Consider the following 14253-nt stretch of genomic DNA (forward strand, 5'->3'; position numbering starts at 1 on the left):
TGAACTTTTTGAAGAAATATCTGATAGAGTTTCTGAAGCAATCTCTGGAAAACTTTTTGGAGAAACCACTTGAAGAATTTATATACGAATCTTTGAAATAATTTCTAAAAGAATCCCTGTTGGAAATTCCGAAGAATTGTTGAAGTTATTTCTTGTGAAGTTTCTGGATGAAATGTCTGAAGGAAGCCCTAGAGAAATTTCTTGAAAAATTCGTGGAAGAATTTCTGAAAAAAAAAACGCCGGAGAAATTTCTGAAAAAAAAAATGGTTCTGGAGTAAATTTTGAAGGAATCTATGGATCAATTTTGAAAGTATTCCATGGAAGATTTTCTTAAAAAAAATCACTGGGGAAATTTTTGGGGGAACCATTATTATTATTTTTTTTTGAGAATTGCTGAAAACATTTCAGAAGAAATTTGGAGTGGACCTGGTGGGATGGTCAGAGCAGACGTGAATATTGCGTCGAGGACCAGGGAACGAATCTCACTCTCGACGTACTCACCAAATGTGAATTCTTCCTGCGGAAGCGAAGTAAAGCCGTGGCTCTCCAGATGAACTAGCCCCGGGCTAAAAACCTCGTAAATAAAAATAAAAAATAACTAGAAGGAGTCCATGACATCGGCTACTCGATCGGATGCTGCCGATAATGTGATCTATGCTGTGAAGCGAAACCACTACTGATATTGGAGCTCGAACAGCTTCAGTGATCTCTGAATTATGGTGCAATATGTGTTACGATTCCACACATGTCCTCAGAGACCTCTTTGAAAATTCATAGTTATGCTTAAAACAGTGCTGCTCAGCTCTGTTTGCGGATTAGTGAGATATATCTAGCTAGTGGGACAAAGTGAGCAACATCCATTGCTCACAATTTCCCAATTATCAATGCAAGTTGTTTGTCATTAGCTTCAGCTGCTCATTATGATCCACCACCAAAATGTGATTCACAATTTAACTTTTTTTTTTTATTTTTTTTTTTTAATATTTTTCCAAGTTCTATAACTATTTTTATATATTATCGGTTCAAATAAGGATTAAACACTCAAAATACGCTTACGCAGTTTTGACCCTCTACCCTAGATAAAATGTGTGAAAAAGTTATAAAAATTGAAAAAACAAAAAAAAAATAAAAAAGTGTAGGAAAAATTCTAGGAGAAATCCCAGAAGGGCACAATGAAATGAAGGAATCCCGGAAACAGCCCATGGAAGAAGCCTAAGAAAAGTCAATGAAAGGGGAATTTTGCCGAGAGGAACCCCGAGAGAAACCCAATAATAAGTCACTGAAGAAATGAAGGAAAAATTCTAACAAGAGCCCCGGGAAGAATCCTGAAGGAAGAAATAAAAAAGAAAACATTCGGAATGAATTAATGATAGGAATCAAGATCCCCATAGGAATACCTTAATAAATTGTGGAATGAATTTCTGAGGAAATGTCGGAAAAATCCGTGGAGACGCCCATGCAGGAATTTCAGGAAAAAAAAATCCATTTGAAACATCTAGAGGCATTCCGAGAGAATCCTTCATAGAATCTTTGAACGAGTTTTGGGAGAAATCTCAGAAGGAAACCTAGGAGAAATCAATGAAGAAATCCCGTAGCAAATTCTAGATAGAGCGTCAGAAAATATTCCTGAAAAAAAATCCGCAAGGATTCCATGAAGAAATCACGGAGAGCATGTTCAAAGGAAATCAGAGAGTAATTTTTCAAGAACTCTTGGAAGAATTGCTACCAACTACGGTCCTCATAAGTTTAGTGAAGAAGACTTTGGATCGCCAGTCCAGAGATAGCGAGTACGATTTCCTTCTGGTCAGGAACTTTTTTCGACTTTGTTGGGCACATTTTATCAATGAGCTTGTCACTCAATATACATGATCATGTAATGACAGTCAAAGAAAGCTTATGAAGCATTACTGTGGACGTGTGATTGTACTGTATTATTGTAGCGTAGAATAACAGAACATAAATAAGATTAAACTTGTCCACAGTTTCACAGCGACCAAACATGACAAAAATTGAAAAAGAGTTAACTAAATCGAGGTAAAATGTGCATAATGTGCATATCGAGAATCAACTAAATCAAAGTATTCGTTTTGTTTTCTGTGGCGTTATTTTGAAAATGAGGGGCCCAGAGTCAAAGGGGTGTAAGTGGCCGTTTTGTCAATTTTTAGCTGAGCCTATCAAAAAAGTCGTCTGATTTCAAGCTTTCAATAACTTTTCAAAGATTGTTTTCACGATAATTTGAAAAAACAAAATAAGTAGTAGAAAATTGGGTCGATTTTGAAACTGGATGAAAAATTGGTATAAAACTTTAAACCTTATTTACTCGAAGCGGGTTTTTGTCACTTACACCCCTTTGCTTCTAACCCCCTCAATTTTTTTTTTAATTTTACTGACAATTTTTTAAATTATTTTTCATAGTAAAATTTCACTTCTACCATCAGAGTGCTTACAAATTCCGTTTCTGATTTTCTTTTTCTCAAAACTGTTTAAAAATTTGGAATAAAAACTTCCACAGTATTTTCATTTTTTTTTTTGGAAAATTAACAGGATTATGATGATTAACCTGGGCTTGTTAGGGGAATATCTGTAAGGAACAGTACTTAACGCGATTTTCTTTTTACTTAACAGGATTGTTTCAGAAATAAAGTCATTGCACTATTAAAATTTCTAAAAAAAAAATCCCAGAGAGTATATTAGGAGAAGACCAAATAAATGAAAACTTTTGTGATTCCTGAAAGTATCTCTAATAGTGTTATGGCAAAAATTAAGCTTTTACTGGCATCTTCTTGGATATTTCATCAACAGCAAAGCACTGCGGTAGAGATCGCGGAAAAAATCTTGAACAATTTTCAAAAACGTTTTTTTTTTAATTTCTTTGTATTTGTGAATTTTAACTTAATGCTAATTATTCACACTTTTCAAAAAAGTTCAAAAGCGGGACTACGTTAGAACTCCTGTAATTTTTTGCATTGTATTTGATTGAACATTTTTGGTGGAAATCGTAACGGAACTGCTAAGGAAATTTTAAATTGAAATTTTCCTTAGGCAATCTCTACAGTAAAATACAAAGGAAACAAATTGTGGCAACCCATGGAAAAGGTGCTCTAAATTGCATGAAGTTTCTAGAATCATTCACGCATAAGCTTATTTAGAATTGTTTGTAAGTGTTTTGTCAAAATTTCTAGTCAAAGTTCTGATATAGTAATTCTAAGAAATGTTTGAAAAATACAAAAGTGGTTTAAAAGGGAAGAAATTTAGATTTTTGAGTTTTTTTATAAATACAGTAAAGTTTCAGCAATAATTTTGAAAAGTTTTTTTCTGTGGAATTTTTGTACGAATATTTGAAATCATAAGCTGGCCTTTGAAATTTGAAACTGAAATACTTCAGAAAATACTTTTACTACTATTGTAATTTCTAAGACTTTCTAAGTGAAGGAACTCTAGAATTCTGTTCTACAGAAATGCCAAAAGGTGAAATTTTTGAAAACTTCTGAATTTTTTCTTGAAATTTTCTTCCTTCATTTTCGTATAATTTTCTAAACATTTTCATTCTCTCACCCTCTTTCCAGAACACCACCGACAAATCCAAGCGGACATGGGGCCAACGTCTTAAGCTAACCAAGCCGTTCAGCGAAAAGATCAGCAGTTCTGCCTCCCAAATCAGCACCAGCTCGTCCAACCAAACCTCTCCGTCCAAACTATCCGCCCAGTCATCTTCATCTTCCTCGTCCTCCTCGACCATCACCCTCGAGGTACTAGACTATTCGGAAATCCAACAAAAGCACATCCAACAGCAGCAACAAGGCCGCTTCCACCCTGCCACCGCCAATGTCCCTTCCCCGCTAGCACTGGCAACGCACTCGATGAAGTATGCCGAATCGACCTGGATGTACGGCACGATGCGTGGAATGCCGCCGCCTATGGCGGTCGGAATGCCACCGATGCCGCATCCCGGGTACCCTATGTCACACCATCAGCCGGGCGCGCCACCGGCGATGGTTCACCCCATGTTCTGTCCGATGCCCGGCCCGGGACCAGAGGTAGCAGTGGTTATCTGCTGCTGTCCGGAGTACCTGAATGGAACCAAACGGGACGTCAAGAAGGCGAGCGTCTGCAAGAAGTGCAAGGGGTCGAGGCTTCCGTTGGCCCCGATCGGAGGCACGATGAGGCTGACCTCGGGGGCTACGTTTTTGGCGCCTCCTGTGAGAGCCGGAGGAACGCTGAAGCTGGCGTCTACCTACGGGAAGAAGTCGAGGCCTTCGATATTGGGCAGTGCGGGTGATCCGTACGACTTTATGCGGAGATCGAGACTGAGCCAGCCGGAGCAAGCAAGCAAATCTGTGAAGACTAGCATTAAGGAGAAGTTGAGGGGACGAGCCAAAAGTACGAGTCCATCGAAGGGGCGAAGTAGAGTGGATAAGAGAGCTGTGTCTCCGACTGGGAGTAAAAGTAGTGGAACGAGGAGCTTGAGTGCAAGTAGGGGTGGTAAGGATAAGGGATTCAAGGACTGCTGGGTGGAACCTGAGGAGATTCCCTTGGTTGATTCGGAAGATCCTGGAGCAGCCCGACGATCAATTCTGCGTTGTGATATTAATCCGTATGACCTGATTTCGCTGAGTAGCGGGTTGAACAACGAATTCTCGCCGACGAACGGTTCGGAAGACTACGACTTGTCGGAACATTCGCAGAAGTACGAAAATCTACTGGATACCTTGTACGCTAATCGGTACAATCCGGCCATCAATAATATAACAGCAATATCGGGCCAAAGAATCAAACTGTTTGATGGTGATGCAGGACCACCTGTCTACGACGACGTGGACGAGTACGTATACGACCCAGTAGAGGTTCAACCCGATCCAAATCAAGAGAACCGGGTTGACGTCATTCCGGAGCGACCTCCAAGAACCAAGCATAAACACGATTCTTCGCCCAAAGATGATGACCTCAAGTCCCTGCCTTCCCAGATCTCGTCCGAAGTGACACAAAGTGCAATCAAATCGATCCTGAAGCGGCCGGGATCGGCCGTCAGTGCTCCAGCGGGTCCACCGGACAAACCCAGCTACGATACCATCCGTCTGAATCAGACGCTAGTGCAGCGTCTTGCCAAGCTGACTTCGGACGAGAATGTGTTCACAAAAACCGGCTCCGTTAGTGCCAGAAGCGCGAAGACTGCACCCAGTAAGGACGCCAAACGAAACTCGGCGTCGCAGTTCTACTTGCCAACTCCGATGAACGGAGGAGGGTCCGTAGCCTTGGGGTCACGCAAGAAGGTCCATTTTTTAGTCGAAAATGAAGTGATTGATGACGACAAGTTCTTTGCGCAGCTACTACTGTCAGAGACTGGGAACGGTCGGCTGGGGCAAGAGCCGACTAAGACCATAGTGGAGGTGGACCCAGATAATGAGGCGGATAAGGCGACCATCGTTGCGTCGGCTAGGGACGAAACGAGCGAATCTGTGATCAAGAGCTTAGTGAACCATTTGGATAGTTTGCGGTATCAACAGCGTCAACAGCAAGATAATGTCGTAAGTCCGAATGATTCTATGCAAGAAAACGCGCGACAGGAGGGTTCCTGCAACGGGAAACAAGAACAAAACGGCGAAGGAGTAAAATCCGATAATGGAGCTGTAAATGGACCCCTTGTCAACGGATCAGGCCGCGACGGTAATTCCGACGGAGGTAAGTCATCATCAGCGCGATGTAATGTTTTATTCATAAATGGGTCCATTTTGTTGGGGCGATTATAACTGAATCTAATTTTTTCGCGACACGCTTTGTCAAAGATGATGGGAAATGGACCGGGGGGGGGAATCGATCGAACGGTTTCGCTCGTGTTGCTAACGAGCTCGCATAAAATTCTAATTTAGTGACCGTACGCGTCTAATGACGCGTCCAAAACGGTCGGAGTTCATCACCGGAGAGAATGGACCTTCCTCGGAAGAGGGAAATCGATTTCAGATCACGACTTACCTATTAGCAGTTCGTTTGACTTCTTGGGTTTGGGAAGTTTCAGTTTCAGTGGAGGATTTTGATTCTATGGCCGGCGCAACAAATTAACCGGGACCCGGCGAAGTTCCGGAAACGAAATCTTTCCCCGGAAACGCCATAATGCCACATTCACATTGAATACAAAGTGCAACTAGCACGGATCTCACGCGAATTTACCCTGCCGCTGCCATAAACCCCGTTTGATGGTTGGTTTGTTTTGATTTGCTTGGGTGGATAACGAGAGGGTCACGGATTTACGAGCTTGTTGTTGGGTCTTGGAGGAACCGTACAGTACTGGGTGTGTCGAACTTCGTCACACCATGCTGCTGGTTCAAGTACCCCATATGTGTTGCGTGGCTTGGCAATTGTCGTAGATTATTTGAAGAAAGCAACAATCAAATCAAAGTGTGGGATGGATTGAGTATAATGGTTTGAAAGTGGTGCCGATTTGGTACGTGTTGCAAATTGAAATAGAATAGGGGGTAATTCAAACCGTGCCCTGTTCCGGTTGTGGCCAATGAATGTGTTCGTGTCCGAAGTGAAACGATTTGGGAAAATTGAAACATTGAAACTATATTGTTTTCAGGGATGCAAGCTCGTCGTTTATGAGTCGATTTTGTTTTATTTCAATTGGACGGTGTCCGGCCATTTGGCTCAATGCCATCTGGTCGAGAAAGTCGTTTTGCCGAATTATGATCAAAGCAATTTAGAAGTACGGACAAACTAGCTGTTAGAGCCCAAGAAGAGGGGGTTCCAGTGCGATTCAGGAAGTTTTAGGGAATGCCAAACATGTTTCCAAGGATTCCAGAGGCATTATGGGGGTTTCAGGGACGTTATAGTGGGATTCCTTTAGTCTAGTTACCATGGGTTTCAGGGGTGTTTGTCAGTCTTGAATCTCTTGAGATCTTGTAACATCCCCTAACACCTCATAAACCTGCCGAAAGCCTCTGGAACCCAAGTTGAAGTCCTCTGAAATCCATTTGAGCTCTGAGCCCCTTGAAACCTTTAGAAACGCCTCAGTAAGTCCCATAAAACCTCCTGAAATTCCTACGAACTCTCTGAAATGTATTGCATCCTAATGACTCTCTAATTCACCCGTTTGACCCCTTGTTTTGCTTGTTTTGTTTTGTTTCGCCTGAGTTCCCTTTGTGATCTTCCAGGAAACCCTTCTGGAATTCATCCAGCAATATGTTTAGGAGTTTCTCTGGGCCAATTTATAACTTCGTCCTTAGATTTCTCCTGTAGCTTCTGATGGATTTGCTCCAGTATAGTCTTGAAGATTTCTCGATGATTTCCTATTGGAGTTCTTGCTAAAGTTCCTAATAGGATATCTTCCTGAAAACTCTTATCTCGTCTGGAGTTATTCCTTCTGGAAATCTGCAGAATTTTTGTTCTGAATATTCTTCAGAAATCCCATCAATGAAATCCTCCAGGAGTTTCTTCAAGAATCATTCAAGAACTCTTTTCATAAAAGTCCAACTATTTTTCTGAATGCTTCAGTTGCTCATTCTATGAATCCTCCAAAAATATCGTCTAGAAACCCTCCAGGAGTGCCTTCTACAAATCTTCCAGGATTTCAATTATCAGATTACTGTTTCTATTGAGAATCTTCCATAAGTTCTGTCAAAGAATCCTTCAGGCAGTGCTGTCATGGTAACATCAGAGCTGGTTACTCACGGTTTCCACATTTCTGCGCCCTTCTTATGGAACGCCCCCATGGAAAGGACTTCAATATGCGCCTAATTAAGAATAATTCCGGGAAAACCCCTCAATGCATTATTATATCACTATTTTTTTTGTGATTATCGCTGAAGGGGCATTATTGTGAAATTCCTGCCTTGCCACATGCTTTCAATAAGAATTCTTCTTAAAAGTTCCTCCGGCAGGGTGTCTACTACCTGCAAAATCCTGGAAAACCGGGAATTTTATTTAACAGGGAAAAACGTGGAATACTCAGAGAATATCGTAAACGGGAAAGGGAAACGAAACGAATTTTAATACTTTAAGATCTACTCAGAAATACAGTCTATCGAATTTACTACACCGTGGGTCTGAATAAGAAAGTTTTCGATTATGTAGAGTTAGTGACACCATCTAGAAAATCGATTACAACGATTTTTCCATAAATTTCGTCAGAGTTTCTTTCATGAATTTCTTTGGAAATACCTCTTGAAATTCCTCCCAGCCCCAAGGTTTTTTACAAGATTCATTCTGCATTTTTTCACGCCATTTGTCTTGGTATTCATTTTTGAATTCCTTCCAGAGATTTTTCCGAATTCCTACAAGCATTTTTCCAAGATTCGATCGGGATTCTTCTTTGACAATCTTCCAGAATTCAGGATTTCCAATCATTTTTTTTTCTGGAATTTTTATGGGGGACATACATAATTTCTCTAGAGGTTTCCCCAGTATTGCTCCCAGAGTTCCCGTGATATTCTACCAAGATTTAAACCGAGATATCCACAAGAGTTTCTCTCTGGATATACCGCAGATGTGATCGCGGAAATTCTGTTTTTCTCGGGATTCCTCTTGAAAATGTTATTCCTGGGTTTTCTGCTTAAGATCTTCCAAGGGGTTTTAGGAATTCCTTCTTGCACGTAACTACAGCGATTTGTCCCGTAGCTCCGAAGTCGCTGGCTATTGTGCACAACAAGCACGCACGGCATTGAAGCCGAGGGGCCAAATGAGCTGTAGTTAAGTGCATGAATTCCTTCCCGGATTTCTTCCGAAATTTCTCCTGTGATTTTTCAGGAAATTTCTGATAGTTTTCTTCTAGAGCTTCTTCTTGGATTTCCACAGAAGTTTCAGCTGGTACAATTCATGAAATTTCTTTTGAGATTCGCTCGGAGTTCCTCCCGGAACTTCTTACAGACGATTCCTTCCGGGATTTCTGCAGGAGCTACTGCTCCTTTAGGGATTTTAAGGCTTTTCCTAGTAGTTGATTATCGAATTTCTTGCAGAGATTATTTTCTAACAGATTTTCTCGGGATTATACCCAAAGCTCTTCCCGGACTCTTACCAGAAATTATCCCGAGATTCTGGATGCTCCATTTTGGAATTTCTTCAAAAATTGCTTCTTGCAGGAGTTTTTCAAAGACTTTTTTGTAATGTCTCCTGGGATATGTAACTTACGAGATTTATTGTAAGAAATTCCTGGAAAAAACATCTGATGTAAATCCGGTCAAATTTTGCGAAAATCTTCGCAAAGACTCATTGGAGAAATCTCGAGAGAAATCTCTGAAAACCTCTAAAGGGAATCCTTGGAGAAATTACGTGCGAATTCCCGCAAGAAAATCCACGAGAACTATCTGAAAACTGTCTCTGGAAAAAAAATTCCTGGAAGTGCTGCTACTGAAATCCCGAGAGAAACTGTTGGAAAACTACCCCGAAAGTACTAAGACAAATTCCTGGAAGAAGTTTGGAAATTTTTTGGAAAAATCTCCGGGAACAACCCAGGGAATCCGGGGCATCCAGGGGCTCTCCAAGAAAGTCCGGTTGGTATGTACTCCCAGAGACCCCGTAAAAAACCATAAAAAAAAACCTGAAATTGTGAAAAATCTTGAAAATAGCTATTTATGGAAGCATATACGTAAAAACCTCTGAATATACATGGGGAAATTGAAGAAAGTCAGAAAAGAAATACCTTTGATAATTTCAAGGAAAAGCTCTGCGAGAAACTAGAAGTGAATTTAAAGGAGGAATTCTGGAAGAATCATGGGTAGATTAGGGAAATCTCAACATAACTACAACACCAGCACGGAGTACAAACATCCAAGTTCGTATTCAAAACTGTGTGTGGAATTTGACGGTCTGTGGAATAACTGATTGAACTCCTGAATCTTTTGCCCTGATTTTTAAGAGTATTTGGATATCATTGCAGGAGGAAATGTCGAAGAAAATCAATTAATTTAAAAGAAATTTGGGGAAAATTTAGAATTCCTTAACTGATTTTTGTATTATATTCGAAAGAGTTTTGTTAAACAGTTATTAAAAGAATTCAGCGATTTGGTAGAATCTCTTAGATGATAAATCTTGGACATTTTTCTTCAAAATTTTTAACTTAAATTTAGAGGATATTTCTGTATAATTTTTGAGAAATATACAAATTTTATAAAATTTGGGCTAGTTTTTGAATTGTTAACATTTAAAATTGCCCTCTGGAAAAAGCTGGAAAACTCAGGGAATTTTATTTTGTCTAATGAGTAGACACCATGTCCGGGAATTTTCGTAGGATGTATTCGATGATGTTTTCCTTCCCATATACGTCTTTAAAATTCTATCCAGGATTTCCTCCAGGGACACCGCCTTTAGGGATTCTTTCAGGATTTATCATATTTTTTCCAGAATTTTTTGAAGAATTTTGAAGGATTTCTTCGAAAATTTTCAGCAAGAATTCCTCTAGATATCCCTCCAGGTATCCCTTTAGAATGCATTCAGGTCCATTTTTTTGTTGAAAATTTCTCCAGAGATTTCTTCGGAGATTCTTTTGGCAATTCCTCCTCTAGATTTTCTCAAGATATATTTTAAAAGATTCATCCTGAAACTAGTCTACGGGTTTTTTTTAGGAATTTATCCCAGAATTCTAACACGGATTTTTCAGGAAATTTTCATAAAGATTGACACAAAATGTCGTGCATGTATTCAATTCTTCATGTATTTCTTCAAACCTTCCTGAAGGACTTCCTCCAGGAATACTGTCAGAATTTTCTCCAGATTTTTTTCTTTTGGAATATGTACTTTAGGAGATCTTCAAGATTTTTTTCTGTTATTCTTCCAAAGTTTGCTTCGAAAGGTCTGGGATTGCGTATATTTTTTGTTGGGAGAATGTTTTTCGTTGAGATTTGGAGATTCTGTCAGTGATTCTTCTAGGATATTCCTTTGGGACCGTCCGTTAATGATGTAGCATTTTAGGAGAAAGAGGGTGTATCTGATTGTGCTACCAGCCATGTATTAGATAGAAGAAAATAGGCTACGAGAAGGCAGGAGGTGTCAAAAATCAGCCAAAAAACTACGTCATTTATGGATGCTCCAGTAACTCTTTCATAATATTTCGTTGGAATTTCTCAAAAGGTTCCTTCTGGTAGTATTCCACACATTCAGGAATTCTGTCCGACATTTTTTTATATTTCTTTAAAAAAAAATCGCAATAGATCCTCCTGACAGTTTGTGTAGGAGTTTGTCCAGAAGTTCCTCTAGATATTCTCCAAGGGATTGCTTAGGATTTATTCAGAACTTTCAGGGATTCTTCTAGAAAATTTTTCGGTTATGCTTCAGAAGTTTTCTCAAATGCAATCTCAGAAATTCCTATAAAAATTACTCGCTAATCTATTCTTTGGCATTTTTATGAATTTTTTAAAGAAATTCTTATATGAATACGCCAGGCAAAGGCTGAAAGTCTCTATAATAAAGATAAATCAATCAATCAATTATATGAATACCCCAGAAATTCCTATAAAAATTACTCCCGAATCTATTCTTTGGCATTTCTATGGATTTTTTAATGAAATTCTTATATGAATACCTGCGAAGCGTTCTCCAGTTCCTTTAGGCATTCGTTCAATTTTTTTTGGAAAAATCATACTTTTCGGAAACTTCTTCAGTGGCTCTCTAAAGAATTCATCCAGGAATTTTTTTTGTAGGAATTTTTTCAGAAAATTCGGGGATTTTTATGCACTACTCCCTTCATAATTTATATGAGAAATTCATCTAAGAATTCTCCAGGATTTCTTTCAAGAATTCGTTTGGAAATCCTCTAGGGATCCCTCATAAATTTGTTGAGAGATTTCTTCATGAATTCCATCAGTATCTTTATCTAAAATTCCGATATTTTTTAAGAGATTTCGAATGAAATTTCTCTACGGATTTCTCCAGAAATTTCTCTAACAATTTTCCCTTGGAATTTCTTCCCGAGTTACTCCAGGAGTTTCTCATAATTTCTTCTTAAAGTTCCATGCATTCATTCAGAAATTTTTCCAGGAGTAACTCCAGAAATTGTTTCAGGAATTTCTGTACAAGGATCCCTCCAGAAAATTTCTGAGAATTTATTATTGTAATATCCAAAGGTATCCAGGAGTTTTTTCTAAGGATTCCTTCAGACATTCTTGGAGGGTTCTTTAGCAATTCCTTGGAGGATTCTTTAAAGAATTCTTCCAATATTTTTTGTGCAATTTCTGAAAAAAAAACTTCTGAAAATCCGCTGGAGGAATATGTGAAACAATTCCTACAGGAATCTCTGAGGGAATCGCTAGAGAAATTTCTTTAAAAAAATCCTTGTAGGAATTCTGCAGGGATCCCTGAAAAAATAAATCAAATTTGAGCAGGAATTTCTGAAAGAATCATGGAATCAATTTCTGAAGAAAACTCAGGAAACATTCTTGATGGAATCTCTAGAGAAATACACATAAAAAAAATATCATAAGTGAGACAGATATGTTTCTCAAAAGCAGTAAATCCTTTTTTTTCTATGACAGGACGAAAAACAATAAAAACCCTTGAAAATACCTTTAAACCCACCTCTCAAGCCATCCGAGAACACCTCTCCCCTGCCATAATCGAAACTGCCATTCAATCGAATCGACATCCCACTGGAATGCGCCACCAATCGAAGTCAATTGTCTCTTCTCTCCAACCGGTGTGAATCTTCCACCCTCAACACTCCCGTTCCCTCGTTCAGCAAAAAGTACGGAAAAGTAAGGGAAACATTCCATCTATCCCCCCACAGAAGACCTCTCAGGTGGAAAGATTCCTCCACCATTCCACCAAGCAAAGGACACCGGAATAAATTGAATGAAAAAAAAAACGAAAACGGAGAAAGAATTGGAACAGAAATTCGAATCAAAACTTTCGGATTAGATTACTGTCGATTGGCGAGGGGAGGTCCAGGAAGGGGGGACGACCAGCGGGGATGTCACCATTTCTTGGCACAGTTTTTTTTTCTCTCTGTTGTTTTCCCTCTCGCATAAGGAGCTTCCGGCCAAGTTCTGTGCAGCACTACTGGATGTGGTGCTTGGTGCTAACGAACAAGCGAATCGTAATAAAGTCTATAAAATAATCGAATTGAGCGGAATATAAACTGTGCGCGATGGCTGCCATAAAGATTATGAGTTCATTCCCTGCTATGTGGATGTGTTCGTGCGTATCTGTGTGTGTTTTCCTCACTGCCTGGATGCCGAAACTTACTGGATGTGGATTGTGTTCTGCGGAAAAAAATCTTTAGGATTTTTTTCTTTGGCTGTGCCAAAGTCTAACGGTATTAGTTGTACAAACTCGCTGTGGGTGCTCTGCGATAACAGATTTTCAAGTTCTTCTGGAAGGACTTGAATGGAAATTGACTGGAAAATTTGCCGGGTTTTGTTTTACAAGTGAGAAAGCTGTTGGGCATTCACTGAAATAAAGAGATACAATTACGGCATGGAGTTTATGGGGTATTTTCTAAAAAAAAATTACGTTATAGAAGACGTTTCTATTTACAAAATGGACCATTTGATATTGATATATTTTAAAAAAAACATTTCTGGTTACCATCATGCTAAAACTTTCAAAGACCGTTCTACAATTACAAAATGTTCTTTACAATATATCTGATAAGGCTTTTAATAGCCATCTAATGCCAAATTATTTGATTTTGATCTAAATATCATTTTTCGTCATTTAAATCCATTTAAACATGTTTCAGATGGTGATTATTTTAATTCTCGATTTGGTGAACTTTGGGTTTTGATTTTTCTATTTTTTATTTTTGAACATCCCTACACTTTCATTTTTTTCCTGGAAGCCTATTTGGGATACCGATTTTTTAAGACGAAAATATTTTGAGACTTCATGATTATTTTTTTTTTTATTATTATCTGTATTAACGAGATTTTTGGCCCTAGGCTAGTTCATCTCGGGACCCACGCTTTACTTCCCTTTCGAAGGAAGAACCCACATTTTGTGAGTTTGTCGGGAGTGGAATTCGATCCCAGGTCCTCGGCGAGCTTGTCAAGTGTTCTAACCATCACACCAGGTCCGCTCCACAATTCATGATTATTGTTGAATTTTTTGTTTCATGGAAAATTTTATTTTCCGTGTAATTTTTAGGAAAATTATTACAGTGTGTATTCAATATCCTTTAACTCTTTTACTATAATAGTATGACGTAGATGCTATCGACTGCTTCGAATTCACAGACTGAAAGCCGAAAAATCCCCTATAATAGTATGATTGAGGAAAATTTTTAAATATCTGATTTGTTGCGATTCAATACAAAAGAAACAATGACATCTG

At 39.0% G+C, this 14253-nt stretch overlaps 1 protein-coding gene across 1 annotated transcript in view; it reads left to right on the forward strand.

The window, feature by feature from the left end:
- The window catches only part of LOC109399288 (uncharacterized), a 691732-nt gene that overhangs the window by 635728 nt on the left and 41751 nt on the right, over positions 1–14253 (forward strand). Inside the window, exon 5 of the mRNA XM_062854141.1 lies at positions 3567–5679. Coding sequence (XP_062710125.1) covers positions 3567–5679 — 2113 coding nt within the window. The remainder of the gene's footprint in view (positions 1–3566; positions 5680–14253) is intronic.

The sequence above is a fragment of the Aedes albopictus genome, chromosome 2 (genome assembly GCF_035046485.1).
Source record: "Aedes albopictus strain Foshan chromosome 2, AalbF5, whole genome shotgun sequence".
In the NCBI taxonomy this organism is placed as follows: domain Eukaryota; kingdom Metazoa; phylum Arthropoda; class Insecta; order Diptera; family Culicidae; genus Aedes; species Aedes albopictus.